At 42.5% G+C, this 27,940-nt stretch overlaps 1 protein-coding gene across 2 annotated transcripts in view; it reads left to right on the top strand.

The window, feature by feature from the left end:
• DOCK1 (dedicator of cytokinesis 1) overlaps nt 1–27,940 on the top strand; it is a 266,436-nt gene that overhangs the window by 164,729 nt on the left and 73,767 nt on the right. For both annotated transcript variants that reach the window (XM_041461037.1, XM_041461036.1), the window contains exons 30-32: nt 23,822–23,900; nt 24,364–24,464; nt 27,312–27,370. In XM_041461037.1, coding sequence (XP_041316971.1) covers nt 23,822–23,900; nt 24,364–24,464; nt 27,312–27,370 — 239 coding nt within the window. The remainder of the gene's footprint in view (nt 1–23,821; nt 23,901–24,363; nt 24,465–27,311; nt 27,371–27,940) is intronic.

Raw genomic sequence — 27,940 nt, 5'->3', positions numbered from 1 at the left:
GAACATTCTGGGATGTTTTTAGCACAGGATGTAAGGCAGGAGCACGATGTGGGAACTTGGTGCTTATAAAAGCAGCAGAGTGAAGGAGCTAATTAAATAAAGCTGAAGGTGTTAAATCCCAAAGCAGGGCTTCATTTTTACCTAGTCAAAGCTAACACCACGTGATGTTTATTTTTAACAGGGAAGGTGTAGCAACTTTCACTTCGAATAATTATTTTCCCACATCAGCATCATTTCGGTTACTACCATTGCCCATTTAAAAATACCCAGGAATGGGCTGCTTTTTCACACTTGGGGTTTATTCATATTTTCCAGTATTGTAAAAAAACCTCAATATTTCAGTCTTGAAAAGTAACAAAAAATGGTTGTTTATAGATATTATTTTCAGGCTTAAATGCATTTTTGGCTGTTGTCTGGAATTCAGATTTTTGTAGTGAGCTTTGCACTGAAATTCTGTGGGCTTGACCATCAATAAGTGACTTCAGGATTTTCAGCACTTAGAGCATCTTGACTAAACAGAGATTGTACATACTACAAAATAGTACTTTCTTCTTAATGTATTATTTTTTTAATGATTCACAAGAGTAGTGTCCAACCCAGTTATTAATTTAATACAATTTGGGTGAAATATGCCTAAAACCCTGCTTGCTCTTACCTTGCCAACACATTCCTTTTCTGAATTTTCATCTTTTTCAATGACTGACAATGGTGCAGCATTTTGGCTTCTGAGAGCAGCAGCCTCAATGCTTAAAAAGCCAGCAAGGCCTTTTCTGGGGCTATTAAATTTTAGGGTTAGAAATATTTCATGAACATATTCTAGAAAACAGCTTTTAGAGTTGGAGTATGAGAAAGCACAGCCACTATAGGAAGAACTGGAGGGTTTTTTTTTTTAAAAAGAAGGAAATTATTCATGCTCTGACATAACAGATGGGTGATTGTAGGGCAGGAAGAGTTTAAAGCATATTTAGAGAGAAAAGAGGTGTCAGATCATTGGCTATCACCAGTTTGAAGGTTTATATCACTGAATATAAGCACTGAAAAGTCATCTTCTCTCTCTCTCAGTGCATTGCAGGCAGAGCTTGAGTTCAGCCTTTCTTGATGGATGTTTCTCCTTTTCCATCAGAAGTGTTACAGGAAAGCTGGCACTTGCAGGGAGTAAAACAGAGATATTTCTAGCTCTTGGGATGAACAGGCTGAACTGAGAAGGTGAATTCATGATTTTTTAACATTAACCAAAATGAGAGCATCTTTAGGAGGTGGGTGATGGATATTGATTATCAGTTGTGTTAGGAAATATCCATCCTGAGGCACACACTGTGCTTTGAGTAGCTGAACTTTAAACTCCCAGCATGTTTTTCATTTGGGATGTTCAAAGCAATAACATGAAAGATATTAAAAGCAAACCTTTTCCTTCTTTAAATTCCTTGTACATAAACATTCACCAAAGGCTTGTTGAGCTGCAAAGGGAATTTACTGTCAGTGTGTTCAGGGATCTGTGGATTTGCTCTTCCTGGGACAGGAGCTTTACTCTCCCAGCTTTTTCAATTTTTTTTTGTCCTGGATGTGTGCAAAAGGCTCCCCCCTGCACCTTCCATCTTCCCCTGAGCCTTCTCATGTTCCCAGCCTGCGTCCAGAGCATCCAGGCATTCTGGAAATGCCTTTGCTGTTCCTGCTCTGACCTTCCCCACCCCTGCCTGGCTTCAGCTTCCCTAAGCCCTTGCCTGGAGCCTGGGGAGAGCTCCCACCTGCTCTTTGTGGGAGTTGTTTGCTGCTTGCCAACAACTCCAGGAAAAGGAAAAAATAATAATGTATGGTTGCTTGGAAGGTGTGAAAACTGTCAATTCCCAGGTCACTGTGGTTATCAGTGGCATGAGAAGTTTCTCTCTCTCTGAAAGTAGCTTCAGAAAGAAGCTGAAAAGAGCTGAAGTGGAGCACCCGATCCCTGATCCCATCTCTGCTCCAATTCCCTTTGGAGCTCCAGGGTACAGAGCCACCTCTCCATAATCCATAGCACTCCTGTGGTGCAGCATCGTGTCCTGGCTCCGTTTGAGAAATTTTGGGTGGTTTAATTGGCTGGGGCAGCTCTCTGCTGCCTCAGGTCCCCTGAGCCAGCACTAAAGCTCTGTCTGGTGGAAACTTGGGATGCAGCAGCACTTTGGTGGGAATGCACAGGGCAGGAGGATTCTTCTGGAACAGGAACACTGAAACGCATCACAGCACGGGGTGAGTCAGCTTATCCTCACAAACTCTGGGAACACCAGATGGGCTCCTGCAGAGTCCTCCTTCACAGGGAGGGAGGGATGGATGGATGGATGGATGGATGGATGGATGGATGCACAGGAAGCAGGGAAGGCTTCAGTTGTATCTCCCCTACCCTCCAGTTTTTCATTTCATTTCTTCTTTTCTCATCTTCCATGTGAAAATGTATTTTGGTTCCTGTCAGTTGGAGGAACAGTGATTCTGTGTTAACAAAAAAAATCACCTTTGTGACATGCTGTGTTTCTTAATGCTGGAATTTTCCTTCTGAAGGCTCAGGCACTCCCTGGGTTTGTTCCTCTCTGCGTTTGACTGTTAAAATGTAATCACTTTGTATGATTTGCCTGTAGCTGGCCTGGTCACATCTGCACTATGTGAGGTCTAACAGAAGTACTCAAAAAAAGATACAGGAGATTGATAATGATGATTTTCTTACAGTTTCCTGATAAAAACGTATAAACAGAAACATTTCTGGGATGAATTTCGGTTGTGTGTCTGCGTCAGTGAGGTTTTTAAGGGAGGTGTGATACTAGGATTGCTTTGTGAGGATTCATTCTCCTTCCCACACTTGTTGTCTCAGGTTCTTCCTTCTGGACTGTTTTGCATCTTCTCATGCAGAAACCACGTTTCATTTTTAAAAATCAAAGTGAAATTGCCAACTGTCAAAACCAGACATGTTTTCTGTAAGTTCCTCTTGAACACGGACTAACTTTTTATTTCAGACTATTTTTGACAACATGCTCCTTCCACAACCACTTCAGTTGTGTTTCCTCGAGGAAAATGAGGACAAAGTTTTCTTAAGGAAAAATATTTCCATCTTTGAGATATGAATCACAGTTATTACCTTATATTTGGTGTCATGTTGAGCTGTACTTTCCTGTTTTGGTGCAGCACTTTTTAGACTTAGCAATGTGCATTCAGCACTTGCCAGTGTTTGTATCCTTGAGAATGTTTTTTAGCCAGAGTTCCAGAGTTTTCTGTTCTTCATAAACCTGTATTTTTCAGTGTTTTTGACAGAATTTAAGGATTTTAGGTTCTTCAAGAATTATTCTTCATCTTCTCCTCTTTGTCCAAAGCTCCAAAGCCTCTTTTTCCCTCACCATGTTCTGACACAGCTGAGGGAGTAGTGGGGCCTTGGTGCTCCTTGAGGGACCCACTCTTGGTTCTTCTGGAATGTCTCTTGAACAATGGATATGGAATATAGCATGGAATTATAGGATGCCATGCCACAAGGGCATCTCAAGGATCATATGGTGCTGTGTTCCTTGGGAAGAGCATAGAGAAGAGCTCAGGAAGGGAGTTTGGTTCTCCTTGGAGAGCCCGTGCTCAGCTCTGCTGTCTCTTGATGAGAGGATTCTCATTCTGCGTGGAATCATAGAACCACAGGATGGTTTGGGCTGGAAGGGACATTAAATCTCATCCCATTCCACCCCTACCATGGGCAGGGACACCTTCCACCATCCCAAGTGCTCCAGCCAGGCCTTGGCACTGCCAGGGATCCAGGGGCAGCCACAGCTGCTCTGGGCACCCTGTGCCAGGGCTTACACCCTTACAAGGAACAATTCCTTCCCAAAATCCCGTCTAACCCTGCCCTCTGGCAGTTTGTACCCATTCCTCCTTGTCCTGTCACTCCAGTTCCTGGTGAACTGTCCCTCTCCGGTTTCCCTAGAGCCCCTTTAGTTTTGGAAGGTGCTGTGAGGTCTCCACACCTCCTTTTCTTCTCCAGGCTGACCAATCCCAGCTCTCCCAGCCTGTCTCCATGGTGGAGGTACTCCATACCCTGTATCACCTTTGTGGCCTCCTGAGGACTTGCTCCAACAGTTCCATGCCCTCCTTATGTTGGGGACACCAGACCTGTCTGCAGTACTCCAGATTGGGAATCCATTGCTTCAATTGTCCTGTTTTAATTTACTATTTTCTGACCTAGCCTAATGAAAAAATCCACCATTGTAATAAACTCTTGCCTCTAGATTGCAGAGGATGAAAATCCCCCTCCTTGCTTTGCTGCTCACAACTCAGGTTTTACAAACAGGAATCCCAAACAAGGATTAGAAAACCTGAGGGAGCTGTGAGATGGTCACCAACCAGTCAGGGGTGAGGCAGGGTTTGAAATTCTCTGTATTTGTCTTTAAAAGGCTCTTGCACTCTTTGCTGTGTGTTCTGGGTGATCTGTAGCCTCACCCAGGGCTTGTGAAACACCACTGGAAGGCGGCAGTTGGCTTAATTAAAGCAGATCGACATTTTTACAGCTTCCTATATTTTAGTTTCTGCCAAGACAACTGACAACAAGAAATGAGGAATTTATGAAGGAATCATGAAAAATTTATGCTGGCATATGAGATTTATTCATCCAACATAGAAAGTGTGCTTTAAATTCTGACATCAGAACTGCTAATAGGAAATGTGGAAATAGACTAAAACTGTTGATTGTTTTATGTGAATATGCAGATTCCACATTGGATTTCCATCCTATGCTGTGCTGGGAGGGGCCATAAAGATAATCTTGTTCCACTCCAGCCATGGACAGGGACACCTTCCACTGTCCCAGGCTGCTCCAAACCTCAGTGTTCAATCTGGCCTTGGGCACTGCCAGGGATCCAGGGGCAGCCACAGCTGCTCTGGGCACCCTGTGCCAGGGCCTGCCCATCCTCACAGGGATCTTTAAAAAAAAAAACCCAAAACCTCAACCCAACACTCACGTGCATTTCTGAAAAAATAAAAATTGGTTTAGATATTTGCTTTTTAAGCTTTGCTGAGCACTTTCTGGATATTATCTTCACAAAGCAGAACTCGGTGTGTGGACGTATGAGTCCACAGGGAAAATAACAGCATTTTCCTCAGTCTCATTTCAGCTTGACTGTTGCATTAATTTCCTTTGTAACTTCTGACATCTGTAGCATGAATTGCTAATTTGTTTGGTCTGAAAGTTGGTAGGAAATAAGGACTCCAGTGAAGCCAGAGTGCAAAACCACTGTTGCATTCAGCATTTTTTGCCGTGGTTCTCCTGACGTGACCAACTCCTCCATTTTGTGCTTAACCTGGATTTGATTGAAATTTGTAAACTTTGCCCGTACATGGAGTTTTGTATCAGAGCTCGCTGTTCTCTCTGCTGTAAAATATCTAATCCCTTCTACTTACATGTTTCAGTTAAAGCTGTTCCCTTGTTCTGACATGGAAATCCTCCCTGTACAAGTGTGATGGATGAAACGCAGCGCTCGCCTTGATTTAACATGGGGAGAGGTTTGTTAGAGCTGATAAATAGAAAGGGGTTGATTTAAGGCACCCTGGAGTGGGTTTTGGGCAGAGATGTGGGTGTGGGATGAGCAGAACAGCTCCAAGACTTGCTGATCATGGAAATTAATCTCCAGATCTGGGGAAGCTCAGGTCAGTCTGTCAGAGACGTCTCACAGCAAGCACGTGGAGTGAGATAATGATGCACCACAATTAACCTGAGATGGGCAGCTTCAAATGAGACAAGGCTGACTGGCACGTGAGGTTTTTCCAAGTTTTTCAGCTTTTTCAGTAAAAATCCAGAAGGGCTGGATTTTATTTTGTGGATAGATGTGATAAATAGCAAATAAATAAATGCTGTCAAGGCTTGGTTGGTGCCAAGGGCAGGTTCTTGTGCAGTGGAAGAGATGGAAGAATAGGACAGGACAGGGGAATCCAGCTGTAGACAGGTAGGATAAGGTGGGATGTTGGGAAGGAATTGTTCCCTGGGAGGGTGGGGAGGGGCTGGGATGGAATTCCCAGAGCAGCTGCCCCTGGATCCCTGGAAGTGCCTGAGGCTGGGTTGGACACGGGGACTTGGAGCACCTGGGACAGTGAAAGGTGTCCCTGCCATGGCAGGGGTGGAATGGGATGATCTCTAAAGTCTCTTCCCACCCAAACCAGTGTGGGATTCTGTGGTTCTGTGATTCTTAGGAAGAGCTGAAGGTTCTGTTTCCTCTGCCTGGTGTGTGGGAGATGTTCATGGGGCTGTAAAGGTGGCAGTTGTGCATGCTCAGGAAGGATGAATCCACAGAGTCCTAGAACTTCAGTTTAGGTTGGAAAAGCCCTTCAGGACCATCAAGTCCAATTTCCCCAGCACTGCCAAGGCCACCAGGTGCCACATCCACACAGCTCTTAAATCCCTCCAGGGATGGGGACTCCATCTGTTCCATGAGCAGCTGTGCCAGGGCTGGACAACCCTTTCAGGGAGAAATTTTCCCAAATATCCCACCTGCCCCTCCTCTGGTGCACCTTGAGGCCATTTCCTATTGTCCTATCTTGTCCTGTCCATGTACTCAATGAGTTACCACCAATTCATTTCCAGCTGTGTTAATAAATGAAATTGCAGTGATAAGGAACCAGTTTGCTTTAGGGTTTTAGGGGTTTTTTTGCCTCCTCCTTAGTGCTCTTTAATAATAAATGAATTCTATCCATGCAGTGAATAAGCCTGTTTGGGATGTAAGTGCTGCAATACATCTTAGAGAGCCAGGGCTGGATTTGGGAACGCTGCAGGTTCTGTCAGGAGCTTTAGGCTGCAGAGGAACAATCCTGAAAAAGCCTTTTTTAAAATGAAAAGAAAAGGAGATTTACATGGTTTGGTTTCTTTCTGCTTTGAGAGAAAATCACCATGTAAAGGTTTCATCTTGTGTTACTCTCTGGTTTTGTATCACTAAGTTTGGTGCATCAATTAGGAAATTCAGGGTGAAGGATGCACTTAGGATGTTCCAACAGCAGAAAAAGAGGTTTTCTAGTGCTGGTCTCTGTCCACTGGAGCACAGTGATAACCATTTCAGTGTGTTACTGATCTGATCACTCTGTGGATCTAAATTTCCCTGCACAAATTTTTCAGATGTCACTGGGAATAATTTGACTTTTGTTGGGTTTTTTTGCTTGTTTGTTTGTTTGGCATTTTTTTAGGTCATTTTTTTCTGGTTTATTTTTTCTTTGTTGTTTTTCCCCCTTCTGGATATTGATTAATTGTTTGTGGTTTGATTAATGTATGTATTTATTTACTCTTTGAGTGCTGCATTTCAGCTGTTGAGTGTATGAACAAACAGCTCATGGTGCAGTCACAGAATCCTGGGAGGGTTTGGGTTGGAAAGACCTTAAATCCCATCTTATCCCACCCCCTGCCATGGCAGGGACACTTCCACTATCCCAAATTGTTCAACATAAGGAGGATAGTTGTTCAACTATCCCATCTAAGCTGTGATCCAACAATGATACTAATTTTTTTACTAAGAAAAAAAATTAAATCTTGGTCACCTGTTTTTTCCCCTCTCTGCCCAGTTTTTCTTAGATTAGTCTCTATGTGTTGGTTACACAGACTTAAATTTCAAGCTTAAATTTATGAGATGTTGTTACCCCACCACATAAGTCTTTTTATCTACAATTAATAAGACTATTAAAATGTTCTGTTTATGAAAATGACTTTTTTCCCTGGCTGGGATGTTTTGCAATTCACTTACCAGCACTGGCTCTGGGTTTCAAGGTGAACATTGTGTCCTTGAGCTCTCCTTGACTGCACTAAACATTTGCTTTGTCCATTGCCAGCTCACAAAACATTAAACATTCCCTTTTTTCTTCCCTGAATCATAAATCCCCTGGCTAGGGGAGTGCTGTTGGGATGGGAGAAATGCTGAGGCTGCTGAGCTGCCCTGGAGCAGAGCACAGGGACAGGGGAGGGACACAAAGTGCAGCTCATCCCCTCAATCCAGGCAGCAGCACCTGGACTCTGCACTTTGGTTATTTACACCTGAGTCAGGGCAGCTCAGAGATTAAAAAGAAAGAGGAAATGAAAGCCCAGGTTTTGAAAAGAGTGAATGGAATTTGTGCTCAATGTCCTACTCTGTGGATTGTTAGAGGGGGAAAATTGTGGTTTTTCCTTGCTCTGTGAAAAGCTGTAAACGTTCTTGCACAAGTTTTTTTTATCCTACTTTAAATTTATTTCCCAGATAAAGAAGTAACATGGTGCAAGTGAATAATTTCATGCTTTTTTCTGTTTTATCAGTAACTCAGTGTAAATACTTCTCTTTTTTCTGGAATGAGATTTTGGTGAGTTATATTGATGTGAAAGAAATCTAAAAAGCAGCAGAAAGATCTGCTGAAAAAGTTTAAAAAGAAAAAAGAAGGAACAACTTGTAACACTTACTCATCCCTGCAAGAATTTATGTCTGCATATACCTGAGCCAGTAGTCAAGAGCTTTGCTTGAAGACTGGCAAGGAATCCAATAGAAATGCAGGAAAATTTCTCAAGGAATCAGATTCTGCCATGCAAATTCACCAAGTTAAGAAGGACATGGTTTATGAAGGTTTTAAATTCTAACCCTTTTTTTTTTTTTTTTTTTTTTTTGAGTTTCTTGGTCCATTTTGGAGGCTGAATTATAGGAAGGCTAAGAAAGGGACAGACTTAATGTCAGAATTCAGGTATTTTGAGGCACAAACCTGGAGAATTTATGGTGCAGGTACCAGGAGGGATGCCAGCAGTAAAGCCACGGTGATATCAAGCAAGCAGCCAACCTTTGAAATGCGATGCAGCTCATTTTGGGGTGTGCTGCAGGCTCTGACACACATAGGCTTCCAAAAAACGGGCATAAATTGCCCACACAGATGTTGTCCTTGGGCCCAGGGGCTGCTGCAAGGGGATGTGCCATGGTAAATGATGGAAAAGGGGTTTGTAGCTGGATTTGAAGGCTCTCCCAGGAGATCAGAGGGGTTTTCTTAGCAGGGGTGGGGTCAGTGTCCATCCTGGAGCGCAGGAGAGCAGGGATGTGAGGAGGGTGGGAGATCCTTCTGCATGCAAGTGATGTGAAGATAAACACCAGGATGAGATTTCCTGATAGCATTGAGGCCTGGGGAGGAATTTATTGGTCCTTAAATCTCCCTGACAGGGAGCAGCAGGGTGGGGTTGGGCTCTGCTCGCAGGGACAGGGACAGCACAAGAGGAAATGGCCTCAGACTGTACCAGAGGAGGGTCAGGTTGGATATTTGGGAAAATTTCTTCACAGAAAGGGTTGTCAAATGTTGGAGCAAGGTGTCGGGGGCAGAGCTGGAGTCCCCATCTCTGGAGGGATTTCAGAGCCCTGTGGATGTGGCACCTGGGGACAGCGGTGGCCATGGTGGTGGTGCTGGTGATGGTTGGGCTTGATGATCTCAGAGGCTTTTTCCAACCATGTCAATGATGACTCCATGATTCAGGGATTAGTCAGGCTGCAGTTTTGATTCTTTTAATTTGCATTTCAGTTTTACTTCAGTCTTTGAACTGATCCTGAGGCAGTGGCAGAGAGCTGGGAGTGAGCTTGGTGTAAACTCCAGCCTAATGTTTATATAAATTTCATGCCAATGTAAGGTTCAAGAAAATCAGTGATTTCTTTATCAGAAATTCAGTATGTGGTTTTTCCATTTTCTATGAATTTTAATCTATAATGTTCTAATGACCTTTTTTCAAGAACATTTTATTATGGTGCCTAATTTATCTTGCTAAAAGATATTTTTATTTTTTATGTGATGTTAAAAGTCACACATAAATTTGATCTTCCATTCACAGGCCACTTACTTAACTGGATATTTGACTTAAAGGTACTTCTGGCTTGAAAACGATTTAGAGGTACTTTTGGCCTGAATTCAGGTAACTTAAAATATTTTTTGAGATAATTATCACACAAATATCAATGGCAAATGGGCCAAATATGATCTTGTGGGCAAGAATATATTTATAGAATTTTATTCCTGCATTTTATACTGAAAAATCTTCCATTGCATTTGTCACTCAAGCAGTTGAGCATTGTGGGAAAATTAAACTTTGCCAACTTTTTCAGCTCTTCTTTGCTAAAGGGCCATTGTCAAAGATGCTTTGTTTGCCATAAAGAAAGATTTGTAGTGACAGTTTTATATAACAACAATAATATTAATTTGAATTATTTTTGGAAGAATCTCGGAGCAGCTGGGGAAGATCATCTGCATTATGTTGACCTTACAGATGTTCAAGCTGATTCATGGAGGAATGAAGTAATTTGCCTGTGCCCATGCAGTGAACAACCAGCAGTGAAGAATAGGAGTCAGCTCCTAGATTATTTTCACATGGAATGTTCAGCTCCATTTTGATAATTTGTCCATTTTCTCTGGGAATATTAACCCATATCTCTGCTGAAATAGCCCAGTTAACATCCAAGGTGTAAGAGCTGAAAAATTATTTAAAATTCTATGCAAAATTAAGGAAGGTTAATGTAATACTTCGGGTTTTTTTTAAGGTCAGCAAAAGTGTGGGCAAATATTCACCCCATAGAACCCATGGGGTTGTGAATTTTTGGGGAGTTTAACCTTGGTGGTCATGGACTTGTCAGGGAATTATGGAATGATTTGGGCTGGAAGTGATCATCCCATGCCACCCCTGCCATGGCAGGGACACCTTCCCCTGTCCCAGGTGCTCCCAGCCCCAATGTCCAGCCTGGCCTTGGGCACTGCCAGGGATCCAGGGGCAGCCACAGCTGCTCTGGGCTCTCAATTTCTTCCCAATATCCCATCCATCCCTGCCCTCTGGCAGTGGGAGACTGTTCTTAGAGTTTTAAACAATAGATTGAAACATAAAAATCTGAAACTGTGGGAAAAGCTCTGCAGAGACTCCTTTTCCTGGGGAAGAAGTGCTTCTGGAATAAATAAACCCCAGTGGATCCCATACCCTGGCACAGCTGGAGAGCTGCCCTTCCCCTGCCCCTCCATGAAGGAGATGTGCGCTGAAAATGTTTGGGTTTTTTTAAAATCTGAAGTATAAATGTGTAAAATGATCACAGCGTGCCTCCCTGCACAAACCCACATCCAACTGGAAAACCCCAGCCACAGAGGCTTGAAGAGAAGAGCAGAAGAAGCTTGACTCCATAACATTTATTTCAAATTAATTTTCTGCCATCCAGCTCCAGCAGTTCATTTTTCCTACTGAATGGGATCTAATAAGACCTAATAGGTGATAAATCAGTTTCGCAGTTTCGGGCATTAAGGAACTGCAGTGCTGTGTTCTGCTAGAGCAGGAAGGTCTCCAGCTCTCTGTTCCACAACAAGCAGGGCATTAAATAGTCTTAAATCATCAGCCTGTCCCTTCCTCAGCTCCAGGACCACTCCTGAGGCTGGGAAATTTCACAATGAGGGATCATTCTTTATGGCAAACTCTGTAGCTGCGAGCAAAGCAATTTAAAAAACACTTTAGGAGAGTGGTTCCTACATCCTGCTCCTGTTACAAATCACTCGGCCTCAGTGTTTACAAAATCTGCAGTTTAACTAATACAGATGGGTTATCAAATTATCCTGATGGAAACAGATAGAGAGGTTGTTTCCTATCAACAGATCCATTAGGAACTAACAACAAAATGGGATTATTTACTCGGCATCTATTCATTCCCACTAATTTGGCACAGCGTTATTAGCACTGAAGCTTTACATGCAAAACACTTCAATTCTTGGGGTAATTTGATAATGCAAGACACGTTCCTGATCCATCATTTTATAGGATGGGTCCTATAAACCTGTGTTTTAACAACCAATCCCTACCCAGCTCTTCCATGGCAAAGCACATCCATCCCAATTAGGAGCAGCACCAGCTCTAGAGAAGGTTTAGATGAGCCTGGGGTTTATTATCCTTGGGTCTCTAACCCACACTCTAAAGGATTTATTGTTCCAAAGGCTCTTTTTTCTCCAAATTTAAATCTGAACAAGGCTTTAGGAAGGTTCAGAGTTGCTGCAGCTCACAGCAAAGGGGTTCACCAGATCAGCTGGTCAAAAGCAGCTGGGTTACCTCAGTTGGTTTCAGTCACACAAACCCATCCAAGCTCCTTTTCCCTGAATCCAGAGGGGATATTTGCACAAAGTGCTTTTTTCAGCAATATTTTGGCAGTGAGAACCTCCAGCAGAAAGGTGGGGATCAGGAAAGATCAGTGTTCAGCCCAGAGAGGAGAAGATTCTGGGGAGACCTTAGAGCCTGTTCTGGACCCTAAAGGGACTCCAGGAGAGCTGGACAGGGACCTGGGACAAAGGATGGAGGGACAGGTCACAGGGAATGGCTCCCACTGCCAGAGGGCAGGGATGGATGGGAGATTGGGAAGGAATTCCTGGCTGGCAGGGTGGGCAGGCCCTGGCACAGGGTGCCCAGAGCAGCTGTGGCTGCCCCTGGATCCCTGGCAGTGCCCAAAGCCAGGTTGGAGCAGCCTGGGACAGTGGAAGGTGTCCCTGCCCATGGCTGGGGTGGGAGGAGAAGATCTTTAAAGTCCCTTCCAGCCCAAACCAGTCTGGAATTCCATGGTTTATGGTCAGCAGAGTCCTTGCATGTGGGACTTGTCAGCCCAGGCCCAGCAGGTTTTGGATGATGTTCCCCTGGGATGAGGAGTTTCCCACGTGTTTGTCCTGCCCTCCTACTCCTGAGTCAGATAATCCTCTCTGGGCAGTGATGTGTCCATTGACTGCCCTGCACATAAAAGGAGAAAATATTGGATTCAGCTGGAGATGAGGAAGGGAAGCACAGCTTTGCTTCTCACCCTGATCGATCCCACTCTTGTGGGTGCTGAAACTTCTTAAAGGAGAAAATGAAGTTTCAGTTGTTGTCAGAGGCAGCAGTGAAATTACCTTTGCAGTTTCAGCTGAATGAACCAAGTTTTATTTATTCTCTAAAACCAAACAGGAGATAAAACACTCACACCCTGTATTTTCTTTGTACATCATCATAGCAGCATTTTCCTGCTTGAGGATTAACACCAGTTGTACTTGGATTTGTTATTTATAGGTTTCACCTCGGGGCACCTTGCCTTTATTGAGTAGGAAAATCAAAAATTGCCCTTGCATGACATAAAGGCAGAGCTTTTAACGTGGGAGGTCTCTGGCTGTTCAGTGGCACCTTCTGATGTACAAAGTGAGGTCAGCACAAAACGTTTCTGTCTCAAAGACATCCAACACCCTGTGAGTTCCAGCTCTGCCAGACCTCTGCCCTCCCTGCTGGGGCATCCCCCACCTACGGCAAGAGGGGCTGGAGGGTGTCCAGGGAAGGGAACAGAGCTGGGAAGGGGCTGGAGGATTCCTGAGGAGCTTTTCCAACCCAAACAATTCCATGGTTTTCTGTTGATCTTTGCTGCATTTCCCTGGCTCCAGGCAGGGCTGGAACAGGTGAAGGAAGTCAGAGATTATCAACAGAATCATGGAATTGCTCAGGTCAGAAAAGCCCTCCAAGACCCCTGAGACCAACCATTCCCAGCCCTGCCAAGGCCACCACTGCCCCATCCATGTCCCCACGTGCCACATCCCATTGGCCGAGTGCTGTTGTCATTAATTTAGGCAAAGCAAGGTGCTAAAATACTGGTGTGTTCTCCAAATCTCTGTAACTGTGTTTTAAAGGAATGCTGAAAGAAGTTAAGTGACCCCCCAACTTCCTGTGCTGTCCAAAGCAGCTTCAAAAATAATCTGTGTTTGTCACAACCTGAAATTCCCTAGCAGGAGTCAATTTAAACAGCTGTGACCACCCCGTAATTATGATTTGTCACAGACTAATATTTACTTTTTTCATTCATTTAAAACCCCATTTGTTTTACTGTGTACAAATTAAGAACAAAGTGTCATGTTGGTCCCTGAATGCATAATTGCAATTAAGGTGGTGTCTTGCAGAAATAATACATGGAGGGTTAATTTGGACCACGGGCTGGTTTTAATTCTGTCTTTGTGTTTCTCTACAAGTGAATTATCCTAGGGTGGCACAGAAAAAATCACAGTTATTTGTAGCTGGGCTGTAACGTTGTGTTTTAATGGGAGTATTTTTAATGAGGGTTTGTAGCCTGAATTGTTGATGAAAAGCAGATTAGTTCTGTTTGCTCATTCCATGAGAGGTGAAAGGCTCTGAGCAGGGTTTGTGGCCCCAGTTGGGCACTTTCCTGAAGGAAATTAGGGAATTTCTGATGAAAATGTCAACATGTGAAGAGTTCAGTCACAGGAGGGCTCTGCACAAGGCTCTGTTTCTCACTTTTTAGTGACATTTGGCTCTTAAACATTTGATGATGCCTTGGGAATAAAAATATGATGTATAAAAATATGATATATTTTGTAATGAATTACAAATGTGAGTGATTGTGACCTAAATGACACACTCCCTATTTCAGGAACAGCATTGGAGTGGTGTCATCATTTAATTCTCTCTTATATCTTGGACTAAATCACAATTTTTGAGATCCATTTGCACCATTAAATGCTGTGTGTGGGGTAGAAGAAGCATCTAACTTAAATACTAATAAATTGAAAATTTCCCAATTTTAATACAGCAAAATTAATATTAAGGTAGATACAGATTTTTTCAAAAAACACAAAACTTTTACTCTTTTCCCCAGTAAAAGTTAAATTACTCAACCTAAACATCAAGGGGGAGAGGCAATTATTTCTTAAAAAGTGAGAGAAAAAGGAAGAAAGTTTTAAAACATGCAGGAAAAAAAAATCTTTATCTCAGATGACAATTTTAGGAAAGAGTAAAAAATTGAAATATTTTGCAATAATTTATGAAACACTTATTGCATGTTTTCTTTGAAAGTATTGTTTTAAACTGAAAATGGGACAGAAAAAGCTAATTCCTGAATTTCTCAGTTCCTAGTTCTTCAGCAGTGACTCTCAAACCTCTTTGACCCCTGGGTGTGATCCAAAGCAAAAGCTTTTTGAAGGTTTTTGTGTGGCTCCTGTAGCACTAAAGCTTTGGATTGTAACAAAAATAAAAAATTGAAATATTTTGCAAGAATTTATGAAACACTTATTGCATGTTTTCTTTGAAAGTATTGTTTTAAACTGAAAATGGGACAGAAAAAGCTAATTCCTGAATTTCTCAGTTCCTAGTTCTTCAGCAGTGACTCTCAAACCTCTTTGACCCCTGGGTGTGATCCAAAGCAAAAGCTTTTTGAAGGTTTTTGTGTGGCTCCTGTAGCACTAAAGCTTTGGATTGTAACACTAAAAATCATAGCCCAGGTTTTGTGCTGCTACTTTTAGCATCCTTTGGGATCCATTTTCAGGGATCAATGTTTGGATATTGCTGATGTTAAAGATGAAATTGCTTAAAATCTGGACAACCTGTGTGTGCCATTCTGCTTTTAATTTCTCTGGAAAAAATCCAGGAAATGGAGCTTTTTACCTTGTATAAACCTTTGATCCCATTGATCATTGCTGGCCCAGATCCCTCCTGGCTGCTGCCAGGCTTTCCATAATATCTGCTGCAGATGGAGCTGAAAACTCTGGCAAATCTGCTCTGCACAAGCATCAATATCCATTGGAAAAGCAGATTTTTCCTTGTCCTTCATGGGTCACTGGATGCCAGCATCCCTCTGCATGCCAGGGTTAGTCCCTGCATCCCGCTCAGCTCATTCCCAGCTTTGTTAGGCCCTACTTTGCTGACATGCTGAGCTTTTAGTGACCAGGCAGTGCTGCCCATCCATGTGGAATGCTCAAACATCACTCAAGGCAGGGATGAAGGAATTGTGAATTGGTTTAGTCCTGGAATGGTGAGTTTGGAGCAACCAGGGCTGTGGAACTTGTCCCTGCCCATGGAATGGGATGATCTTTATGGTCCCAACCCAAACCATTGTGGGATTCTCTAATATAATCCTATAAAATGAGGATGACTTTAGCTGTTACTCCATACACAAGCACTGGGTGAAAAAAATCGACCTGAGCGTTTGCTTTGGTTGTGATTTCTGGGTGAGAAAATCTCCTATCAGGACTAATCTAAATTTTTTCCCACTTAGGTTTTTTTACTTCTGTGAGCCCATCAGATAATTGCAGTCTGCTCCCAGAGAGGCTGCTGGCTTTCAGTGCCATTGGCATCATAAATCTTCTATCTAGAGAGAGCCAAACTGTGTAATTCAGGCCAGGGAAGATGATAAAAGGAGCAGAAATGGTGCAGAAATGCTATTTGGGCCTTGTACCCAACTCTGCTGTGCCCCAGTGCAGGACAACCAGGCCAGGCATTGATTGTTGTGAAGGGACTGCCTGGTTGTCTTGTCCTTGTGAGGCTCAGGAATACTTTCCATCTGGGAATTAACTTCCCTGGCACCGCATCCCACCGTGTGCACTGTGGGATTGATGGTGCTCTAATGTCCAGTTCCCAAATTCCAAGGAAATAAGCCTTGCACAGTTTTGGAGATTCTCTTCTTGCTGTGCCCATATTGAAGCAAACTTTTCCATGGCTCTGCCTTGGGAAGGGGAGGATTCAGCCAAAGACAGCTGTGCCTGGAGGTTATTGCACAAACTCACCTGTCAGAAATCAAATTTTAGCCCTTTAAAGCATTGTTTGTGTCTCAATAGCCAGAGAATTTCCTGTAGTTTACAATCATTTGGCCACACAGCATAATTTAGTAGCTTAAAGAGCCTTCTTGGGATTAACAGAGGGAGTGAAATTAAAGTATTGCATAAAAGAAATCGCAGAGAACCTGATTTCAGAGAATCCCTGAATGGTTTGGCTTGGAAAGAACTTCAAAGCCCATCCAGATTCCCCCCCTGCCATGGCAGAGACACCTTCCACTGTCCCAGAGTGCCCCAAGCTCTGTCCAACCCAGCCTTGGACACTTCCAGGGATCCAGGGGCAGGCAAGGATTTACATCCACAATTCTATTTCGTTGCTTGTTTGATATAAACCACTTTTTATCCCAGCCTTTGTCCCATTGACACACTTGGCTGTGTTTTTGTGACCCTGACTGTGTTTGCCTCTTAGGCTTTGATTTCACCAGGCAGAAACTAATCCCCAGCTGGAAAATTCTGGGAAGGGTTGGCATGTCCAAGGCAGCAGTGAATCCTGCCTGGAGCCATCCAGAGGCTGCAGTGCAGCCCCCACACCTTGGTGTGGTCCTGCTGAAAGGCTGCAGTGGATCTGTTTGTGGGGTTGGCAGTGTCCTCTGCTGCCCTGCAGAACAGAAAAACCCACGTTTTTAATGGCATTGTGTGCCTGCCAGGCTGATTTTTGTGGTGTGTCACCTGGGACTGTTTGTAGGGCGTGCAGGGTGATTTAACCCTTCCCACAGAGCCAGAAAATCTGCTCAGACCTGCCAAGGGGCTGGGCTGCTCTGCTGGGGGCTCCTGTTACTGGCAGGTGTTGAAACATCCCAGTGAAGCATTTATTCCACTCCAGAGGTATCAGGCAGGGTGCTGAGGGAGCTCTGGGAAGGGCAGCAAGGCAGGGATCCTGTGCAGGGGTTGCCAGCTGGGTGAGGCTGGCAGGACGGGCACAGGACCCCTGGCTCCCTCCTCCACACACCCCACTGCCTCCCTAAAACCTTCTGTGTCACTTTAATATCTGAGAGCCACCCTTTGGATCAAACACAGGCTTACCTAAAGCTCCAGTAAGATGTTGTTTTCACTCTGCCAGCATTAGTGTTCCCTTCACAGAGCTGTCAGCAGCCGTGGCACAGCCCAGCAAAGCAGCTGCTGCGGTTTATCCCGCTCATCTCTTACAAGAAATCACATTTTAACCTCTTCCCAGGGAGTCTCTGCTTGCTGGGGAGATGGGCTCCAGTTTTGTGAAGGTTCAGCTCTTCTGGGCAGTGCCTCTGCGCTTGTGATTGCTTGGGTTGGGAAATAAAAGTCGTGGTAAGGCATTGGGATAATTCCGGTCCCTTGGAAACTTTCTGCCATCAGAATGAACTTCACATTTTGGGGGAAACTTCAGCAAATGGAATTTCTGAACAACCCTGATTGGGTTGTTCAGACCCCAGCACTGAAGAGGTGATAACCCAACCTTTGCAGATCGCTTTCTTTTTTCTCATTGCTATTCTCTGGTGGAATTTGTTAAATTAAATACCTGCAGGAAAAAAGGGAGATTCTTTTCCAAGCATCATCAGGACATTTGTTCAGCCAGGTGCAATTGTCTTCCCAGTTGATGGCAAGATGGATGAGAATGCCAAATAATTTGAAATGTAGCAGATCAATTGTATTGATTTATCCATAAGTAGCTCAAGTGGCTTTAATCACCTGCAGTATCCATGGAAATGGGGAAGGAGCAGAGGCCAGTGCTGGCAGCACAGAGCAAGGGAAGTTCCCCTGCTGCAAACCCTGAGGCACTGTCAAGTATTTGAAAACATTTGGCCAAATTCAGCCAGAACTTCCATGCTTTGCAGGAAGATTTGCCTGTGATGTCCTTTCCCAAACTTTTCCCTGAATTACTGCTCTTGTAGTTATTTCTCTTTCTGGACTGAACATTTGTGTGAAAAGCAGTGCAATAGGAAAAAAACAAAACAAAACAAAAAACCCAAACTTCTTCTATATTGATTTTTACCTCTGCAAAAAGTGGCTGGATTCCTTTGTGAAATCAAGTCAAAACGAGAACTGAGGTGAAAAGTTGGGTAGTGAGACCCTGGCACACAGCAGCTGTGGCTGCTCCATCTCTGGAAGTGTCCAAGGCCAGGTTGGAGCAGCCTGGGACAGTGGAAGGTGGCCCTGCCCATGGATGGTGGCACTGGATGGGCTTTGAAGTCCTGCCCCACCCAAATCCTTCTGGATATCTCTGATACTTCCAGAGGGGAAGGTGATGATTTCTGTTCCTAGCAAAGGCTTTCTGCATTTTATTGAGCATTGCACAATGGAATGCTTGTTTAATAACTCACCTGATGGCACAGATCCCTTCCAGCAGCACTCCAACAAATTACATTTGTTTGAAATTACAAGCTCTGCTGGGAGTTTTTGCCAGCTGCCACAATAGAAAGTCTCTTGGAATTCAGCAAGTCTGCCTCCTTTAGAATAATAACTTTGGAGTAGGGGAATAGAAATGCTGTCCACTTGCAAGAGATGCTACTTTGCCAGCATTGTAGCCTTAGCTAAAACCTCCTAAATTAAATTGTCTGCTAGCATTTCCATTAGAAAACGTAATTTCCAAGCTTTTATTGCTCTGCCATAAAATTCTCCAGGTGCTGAAACTGAGTAGGGACAGTTCTGTCCATGGAGATACAATTCCAGGAGGCAAAGTTGCTTTGGGAAAGAGGACAGAAAGCTAAACCCTCTTCTTTCCTGCACTCAAAGTCATCCAAAAACCACAGCTGAGACCTCAGACACGTAGTCAAGGCAGGAGGAGAGCGAGGGCAGTCAGATCCATGGTTATCCAAGCAGATCCCGACCCTTGGAGAGGCTCAGACCCCACCTGGACACAGCCCCGAGCTGTGCTCCAGAGGCACCTTGGACAGAGAGCCCCTTGTGCCTCTTGGTTGTTGGTAGTCAGCCCACAAGTTTGTCCTTCAGCGTTTTGTAACTCAGTTATTTTTCATTCATCTGTCCCCTTTGTTTCAGAGGGCACCAGCCCGGAATACAAATGAGGGGAGAGCTATCAGTGATTAGAGATAATGTGCTAAAGCTGGGGCTGAAATATTTGTTAGAAAATAGGTTAATAAAGTGACACGGAGCACCTGTGCTGCTGTGGAGCAGGCATTATGAGGAGATTATGCTAATGTGGGTATTTAGTAGCGAGTCTTCTTTGGGATTACTCTCTGCTATTATCATCCTTAGCCCAGGAATTGTAATTCAAAAGGCAGCAAATGATCAAGGATTTAGTTTGTTGTTTTTTTCTTTTCTTTTTTTTTTTTTTTGACTGCTCTTTAGCCTGCTGAATTAGAGGATGTTGCAAGGAATCTTTTAAACACTTCTAAAATGTTCTTGAAGAGAAAGAAGTGGAATGGGCAGGGATGTGTAAGTAAAAAGAAGTGTTGAATTAAATTAATTTGTTAGTGGTGGGCAGCTGGTAGGCCTGGAGGTGCAAAGGCAGGTGAAGAGGGAAAGAAGAGAGACAAATTTGGGAAAGGAGAAAACTGAGGGAGATGCAAGGGTACCTCCAGGCTGAGCCGTTGAAATGACTTTGAGTCTCCTATGGCGAGGGACTTTAAATCCTGGGGGCAGTTTTGGAACTTTCTCAGCAAGATAAACTGGAAGGGCTGGGGCGTGTCCAGGGTGTCCCTGCCACCCCTGATGGAGTGGCACTGGGTGGGATTTAAGCTCCCTTCCAACCAAAATGATTCTGATGCTGCTCTGTGGAAGGTCTCTAAACACAGAATAAGAGGACAGTCGCTGCATCAGAGGATCAAACTACAGCAGAACTCTCTGGATGCCCTTGGAGCCATCCCCATCCCCCTTCCCCAGAGCTCACACAAAACCTCCTCTGTCCAGGCACTGATTTTGTTCTTTGGTGGATTTTTATTCCCTTCTTTCTTCCACATATCCTGAAGTGACTTCCTTGTGTAATCATATTTCTTCTATTCCAATCACATCATAGAAAATGTTAATTTCCTGCTTTTAATTGGGTTGATAAAGTCTTTTGTCTCACAAATCTTTCCCAGTACATTCGGATTAGGTTTTGTTGTCTTACATGGCAGCAGAGTCCATTGTGTTGGGTTCCAGGCTCTGAGCTTCTTCCTTTTTCAAAGTTTAACTTCTGTGGCTCTTCCTGACATGGATAATAAATTCTTTTGTTCATTGAAACTGAATTTCAAGAAGAGCACTTCTTTTTATGCACACGCAACTGGGAGCCAATCTTGGTTATTAATTACAGCGAGATAAGGGCTGGCACTGCAAGGGATGCTCTCCAGCTGAGAGTTTTGATTATTTATCCCTTGGCCCAGTGATGTCCAAGTCCACCTTTTATCCTTGAGAGTGTTCCAGCAGACAATTCCTTTCTTCTTCAGTACAGAACCGTTGCTTTTGGGTTAATTCCACTTATTCTGAAGAGCTACTTCTTGCTTCATTTTCTCCAACTTTTGACAGTGAAGTTACTGAAAATTGTCAGGACCTGCTTTGGAGGAGGAGGAGGAGGGTTTAAATAACACCTGGAATGATAAAGTATTTCAGCTTCCTCTTTCATTTTTTATTTGGGCATAAACCTGAACCATTGTTATATTCATGAGTTGCAGCAACTTCCCAGGTGATAACAAAGCATTGCCCAGGATCCAGCCAAGAATTCATCCAGCATGATTTTTTACTATGGAAATTCTCTCTTCAGAGTAGTGATCTTGCAACTTCTTCTTGTCAATATTTTAATAAATATATTTTAAAAATTAACTTCATTAGATAAAAAACATCTTAATTTTGCTCTTGGCACTGGAGGTGCTGAAATATCCTGCAAAGTGCTGTGAGGTTTGCCATGACATTTGATTTGCAAATGAAGATAGATTGTAATAATTGTAGTAGTGGGAGTAGGAATAGTAGTAGAAGAAATACTACTAATGATGATGATACTGGTGATGATGATGATGTTCTGTGGACTGACACTGGGATTTCTCCACTGACCTATGCAGGGAGTGTTTCATCTAGTCACAGAAGAATTGATCAAATCAAAAATGGGATTTCAGTAATTCAAAAATCAACATGAAGTCTCTCCATCTCTTCTTTGGGATGTTCCTTTATGGAAAATTGGAGGAATTTCAGGTTTCCTGAACCCCGCTGATGCCCAGGGTTTGTTTAATTCCAGCTCCAGATGAACACGTGTTCTGTGCTCTGCTCCTTTTCCAGTGGCAAACATAGCAGAATATGTATTATTTATTCTTTGTTGGTATTCCCTGGAATTAATATAAGGGAAAAATGAGAGTTACAATTTAAAGAAAAATAATGGTGTATGAAGTAATGAGATTGTGCCAAAGCTTAATTAGATGGAGCAGATTGAATACATTCCAGTGATGTCTTAAGGCAGCATCATTAAGCTGGAGGCACAATCCTGCCTGAGTTGGAACCAGTTTTATGTCCATGAGGGAGCAGCCTGGGATGGCCCCTGCACCACATTCAGTTGTTAATTTTGGGGGAAGATTTACAGATCTCCTTCTATTATCAGCTTTCAGAAGCACAAGGCAAAGCAGGGCTGAGGAGGGGATAAAACTGGTGATTGTCTGATCGCACAGATAAGCTCGATTTCAATCTTAGTTTGTGCTACAGCTCAGTAATTGAATCACAGATCTCCAATCCATATATTTTGGAGCAGTGCAGGGTGTTCATTTGTGCGCTGGATTCAGCTCATTTATAAAATCTCTTAATGAAGTGCTTGCCCAAAACACTGAAGGGCTGAAATTCCTGCTTGGTTGTGCTGGGTGCAAGTGCAGAGATGTCTCTTTCATCTTAGTTATAAAGAATAATATTATAAAACACACCTGTAAATATGTATGTACTTGATTTTATGTATATTTGCTTATATATTAAAAATACTTTTGTATTTTAATTGTTTTTATATTTTCCTTTCTAAATTTAATTTTAATTTTCCCATTTAGATCCTTTCTTTCTCCTCCATAATTCTCCTATGGGGATGAACTGGCCTTATACTACAGATACATCCCAGTGGCATCAGATTTTTCCCTTTATTAATTTATTTCAATATATAAATAAATAAACTCTCTTAGCATTCTGCTAAATGTATGTACATATTGATATATTTATGAATGTATGCACATATTGATATATTTATATAAATACATCAATATGTTCATAAATAATTGCTCGGCAACATATTGCCCATATATAAATATTTAAATATTTATAAATAATGTCTTTTTCCATCATATCGGATTATCTGGAGGCTTCTTTTCTCTTGGATACCAAACTTGCAGCTAATTTTTTTTTTTCCAGGAGAAATTGCTAAGTATCTTAAATTCAGTACAAATCCTATCTGGTTTGTTTTAAATAATTCTGCCCTTTTTTCCCAGCCTGAAAGAAATTAATATTTTTATTTGCTGTAGTGAACTTCCGTTTTCAATTTGGTTTTGGGGGTGGGGAAAAAACAAACCCAGAACATGTCAGGAGGGATTTTCATCATTTTTTGGGACTTTGAGGAGACACAAATCTCTCCCCCAGCCTGCTCCAAGGAGCAGCTCATTTGTCTGGGCATTAGCTGGCAGCTGCACAGCATAAATTTGGAGTTTGCAGGGGGAATCTCATGTTTGTTTTGAAAATGGAGATCAGGCTACCAAGGAATAATCAGTTTATTTTTCAGCACCATGAATATGTAGTGCCCTACTTCTCCTGTGCCATTTGGTTTTCTCTTTCAAGCTTGTCAGGCCAACTCCTGTTGCAGTTTAAGAGGTGTTTTAGAAACTCTATAAACTACAGTGGGTATTGAATTACTGAATTAGCATTTGGGAAATAGAGCAGTGAACAATGTTTTAAAGACTGTCCTTTACCAGCATTTCTGTTGTTCTGTAAGTGAAGGGGTTTTTTTGCCTCATGTGTTTGAAAACGTGTTTTTCTTGACCTTAAACTTAAAATACAACCAGTTGCACGTTTTGCTTAGACACAACATTGAAACTTTAAAAATTTATGTCGATATAGTGCTAATAAACTGAATTTTTAATGATCTCTTGATTATGAAAAGATATTTTAAAGACAAGTGATTTTATCCCAAACACTCCCTCTGTTTCTGCATATGCTAATTTACTTGATTAATTTGGAGAACATCTGCATAGAATTCTGTACACTTACCAGTGGTGAGATCACACTGCTTTTCAAGTATCAGCCTCAAATTTCACTTTCCAGACAGACTCAGATTTTGTGTCTAATTGGGATGCCAAATATACAAAGGTACCCCAGAAGTGTGTAATTATGTAATTTTCTCTTGATCTTTCAGAGTCTTCCTGCGAGCAATTAATCAGTATGCAGATATGCTAAACAAAAAATTCCTTGATCAAGCCAACTTTGAGTTACAGGTAAGAAAAAACTCCCAGTTTGAATGGAATAAATGTTATTAATGTAACAAATTTCTGCCCTGTGTAGTTTTGGTGGGTTTGTTCATGGTTTATTTGTGGCTGTGAAGCCAAATTATCCCAGTTAAATCATTCCAGGCTCAGCAGGTGCTGTGATCCATTCCTGTCTTGTGGGTCTTGTCACAGAATCACAGAATCACAGCAGGGTTTGGGTTGGGATTCTGCCTGAATCATCAAAACAAAAAGAATTGGGATTTGTAGCTGGGAAATGTTTGTTGGAAACATAAAGGCAACGAGGAGCTGTATTAAGAATTTATCAAGAAACACCATCTCTGTGGTGTCTGTTCTTTTCTCCTTGAAATATTTATGTGCATAATTTAGGGACTTTTAAGTTGTTTTGTAGGTGTGTAGAGAAACATTTCAGAGAATTAATGGAATCTCTTCTTGTCATTTTGGGGGCTTTCAGCTCTGGAACAACTATTTCCACCTGGCTGTTGCTTTTCTCACGCAAGAATCTTTACAACTGGAGAATTTTTCAAGTGCTAAAAGAGCAAAAATCCTTAACAAGTAAGTCCTGCTCGTCATCTAAATCATGGCCAAGAACTCGAGGTCTATTGCCATAATTTCAGTTTAATTTCTTTGCTAAGTCTATTCAAATTGAGATGCAATCAGGGGATAATGAAAGGTTGGGTTGAAAAACATGAATCAAGTGTTGTGTGTGTTTCTGCCCTGGCATGGAGATGTGAATTTCACCATTCATTAGGGATGAATTCAGTGTTTGCTGCCGCAGGATGCTCAGAAAGTCAAGATTCTCATGTTAACATGTTATAAAACTGCACTTTGAAAGCACTTCAGCTTTGTGCTTCTTCTAATCTCATTTTGTGTCTGCTCTTTATTGTTCATCCTTGACTTTGTTGAGAGGGAATTTTGGTTCTCCAGCCTTTTCCACTGGGCTGTCCCTGAAGGATGGGTTGGGGTGGGTGCAGCCATTTCCTCCTTTTGAGGGATCACATTCCCTGCCTCCAAATACCCCACTGCCAGCAAAGGATCCCACAGCAAAGGAAAGCTGTCAAAAGGGAATAACAGCCTGGAAGTGAGACTGGAACATGAAGATTCTGTTTAAACAGAGTGATTAAGGGTGGAAAAACCTCTAAGATCGTGGAGTCCAAGGCCACCACTGCCCCAGGTCCCCAAGTGCCACATCCTTGCAGCTTTTAAATCCCTCCAGGTGTGGGAAACTCCACCTGAACAGCCAATTCCAATGCCTGACCACCCTCTAAGTGAGGAATTTGTCCCAACTCTCCATTTAACCTCCCCTGCACAACTTGAGGCTGTTTTCTCCTTGTCCTGTTGATATTTCTCCTGCCTTTTATTGGGGTTCCACAGTAGTGACCTTATTATTTCTTAACTAAACACCAAGCTCTGAAAAGAGCTAATGTTGTGTTTTCAGGCAGTGTGGGTGGATTCTTTTTCTTTTTCTATTTGGGAAGAGCACTGGGAAAAGCCAGGTGTTCCCACAGCCAGTGAGGTCACAAAAATGGGGAATTTCCAAGCTGTGATTCCCTGAACAAGCACAGCTCTGTTTCCTGGTGTGTACAGTAAATAAAATGTGTCTATATAGAGAAAGAAAATGCATTTTCTATCCCTTCACCTTCCCAATCCAGGCCTTGCTGTCTGTTATTCCGATAAGAGAAATCCCAGGGGAGCTGGGGACAGTTCATCACTGCTGCAGTGATTTGGTTTTAAAGGCTTTTTGCTCATGTGGCTTTTGGGTTTTGACCGGAAAATTCAGGAAGAGCTCCACATCTCATCCCTTTTTATGGGAGCCAAGTTTGCCCTGCAAACTCCACCACTCCCTCCTGAGTTTTGAGGTGTTTCCTTTGGAAGCTGTGCTCTACCTGAGTCTTGAAAGAGAATTTTAAAGCACTTTAGGATCTGGTCTATGTGGGACTCATGGGGTTTCATTGATGAAACAGGAATATTTACAAGTTCAGTGCAAAAGTGGTGTCAAGCAGAGCTCAGGGTTTGGGGCTTGTGCTATAAATACCATAAATAACACTATAGATAAAGGGTTTTTTAAGGAAATTGAGCTGGTGTTGCAGAGCCAGGTGTATTTTATTTAAGGAAGTTGAGCTGGTATTGTAAAGGCAGGTATATTTTATTGAGGAAATTGAGATGGTGTTGCAGGTAAATGTTATTTAATTAAATTTAGAATCCCTTTGCTCTCTCTGCTCACTGTTAATGAACACCTACGAGAGCATTTTAGTCCAGCTCAGACGCCTGACCTGAGCAAAGAGCCAAAGCTGAGCTGGAATTGGGCTGGAAATTGCTGTCAAATACGTTTGTGGACTGATAATTCCTCTTTGTCAGGATGGAAACCACAGGCACAAATTTTCTCTGAGTGATTTTTATAATAAACAGAGCGGTTTATCTCGCTGAAGGAATTCAAGGAATCAACAGGCATTTCTCACTGCTAATATAAGTAAATAAATTAAGTCGTTTGAAGAGGTTGCTTACTAAAGTTTGCAGAATTGTGAATCTTTGTTTATAATGAATTTGCAAATTGTTATTTTCAGTTTAATCAGGTTTTGGAGACAGGAATCAAGACAATAAATTTGAGATTCAATAAATGCATGGTCTGGAGGCACTTTCATTGCTGTGTGAAGGCACTTCTGTGTCAAAAGAGATGTAATTAATCAGTTAATTCAATATCATACTCACCCATCTTTTTAAGTACATATTTCAATTAAAACGTCAAATATTTAATAATTAAAATTTAATTATTGTAATTTGTAGGTTTTGCTAAACATTGCATTTAAGCATTAGATAATAGCAAATTCTTAATGATGCAGAAGATTCTCTTTAATCCACATTAATGACTGGGTGTCTCACTATTATCCCCCACAAATCCTACAAGTTGCCAGACATTACAGTTTGGCTCATCTTGTTATTTAAGTAATGATCTTTAACTTGCAAATATTCCATAGAGCAAATGCATCCTTGGAGCTCGTTAGGGTTCTGATCCCATTGTCAATGAAGGCATTGGGGTGATTTCCACTCGTTAAAGCTTTCCTGTGGAGAGGGAGGGGAGTGGAAAATGACCCTGATGGGACATGGGAGGTGTTGGTGCCACCAGCTTTAGGGTGGGTGGGCTCCCACCTCTGCCTGGGACCATGGAATGTTGGACTTGTTGAGGCTGGAAACCTTTTTTCCCCAAATTTTCATGTTGACAGAGGCATTGCTGAGCTGGTGGGGATAGCCAGGTAATCTCAGTAGTGTGGGTCCCATTTGAGAACATGTTCTGGAGCTTCTTCCCTTTTTGAAGGCTGTGAATCTGATTTTGAAATGAGATTTATCTGGTTGTAGGTCTTTGTTTTCTTTTGGTTTAATGCTGGTTTTGTTTTCCTTTTCAAGGTATGGGGACATGAGAAGGCAGATTGGGTTTGAGATCAGGGACATGTGGTACAACCTGGGTAAGTATCCTAAGCACGTGTTCCTTCAATGTTCCCAAAAAAACATTTAGAGGGATATTCCTGGAAAAATTCAATGCCAGGTTGGATGGGACTTGGAGCAACCTGGTCTGTGGAAGGTGTCCCTGCCCATGGAATGAGATGGTCGTTGGTGTCCCTTCCAACCCAATCCCACAATTCTCTAAAATGGCTTTCCTTTCTCCTGAAACAAAAGTGTGCCTGCAGAGAGCTTTTAAAAATCTGGTGATTTAAGAAATCAAGCCACATCTGCACATCTAATTCACCATCTGGGTAGGCACATCACTCTTGTTAATATTTATGTTTTTCATGGTTTTTGTAGGTTTCAGTCTCTTCTGAACACAAACCCATTGTTATGGTGATACCTATTCAATGGGGTTTTTTTTCCCCTTACAAATATCTATATACACACGTATTTATATTAACTCACTTGAGGATGTAGCAAAATGCATGTGTCTGAGGGTTCTCAGTACCTCAGCCTGGAATTCTGCTTAAACTCTGCTTTTTAGCCTTGTCTGGCAGCATCAGTGGCTCAGGAAAGCCTGGGAAGCTGGA

This window comes from Pyrgilauda ruficollis, unplaced genomic scaffold (genome assembly GCF_017590135.1).
Source record: "Pyrgilauda ruficollis isolate IOZ18807 unplaced genomic scaffold, ASM1759013v1 scaffold15, whole genome shotgun sequence".
Lineage (NCBI taxonomy): Eukaryota > Metazoa > Chordata > Aves > Passeriformes > Passeridae > Pyrgilauda > Pyrgilauda ruficollis.
The sequence above is the reverse complement of the archived record's forward strand: the minus strand, read 5'-3'. Positions and strand labels throughout refer to the sequence as shown.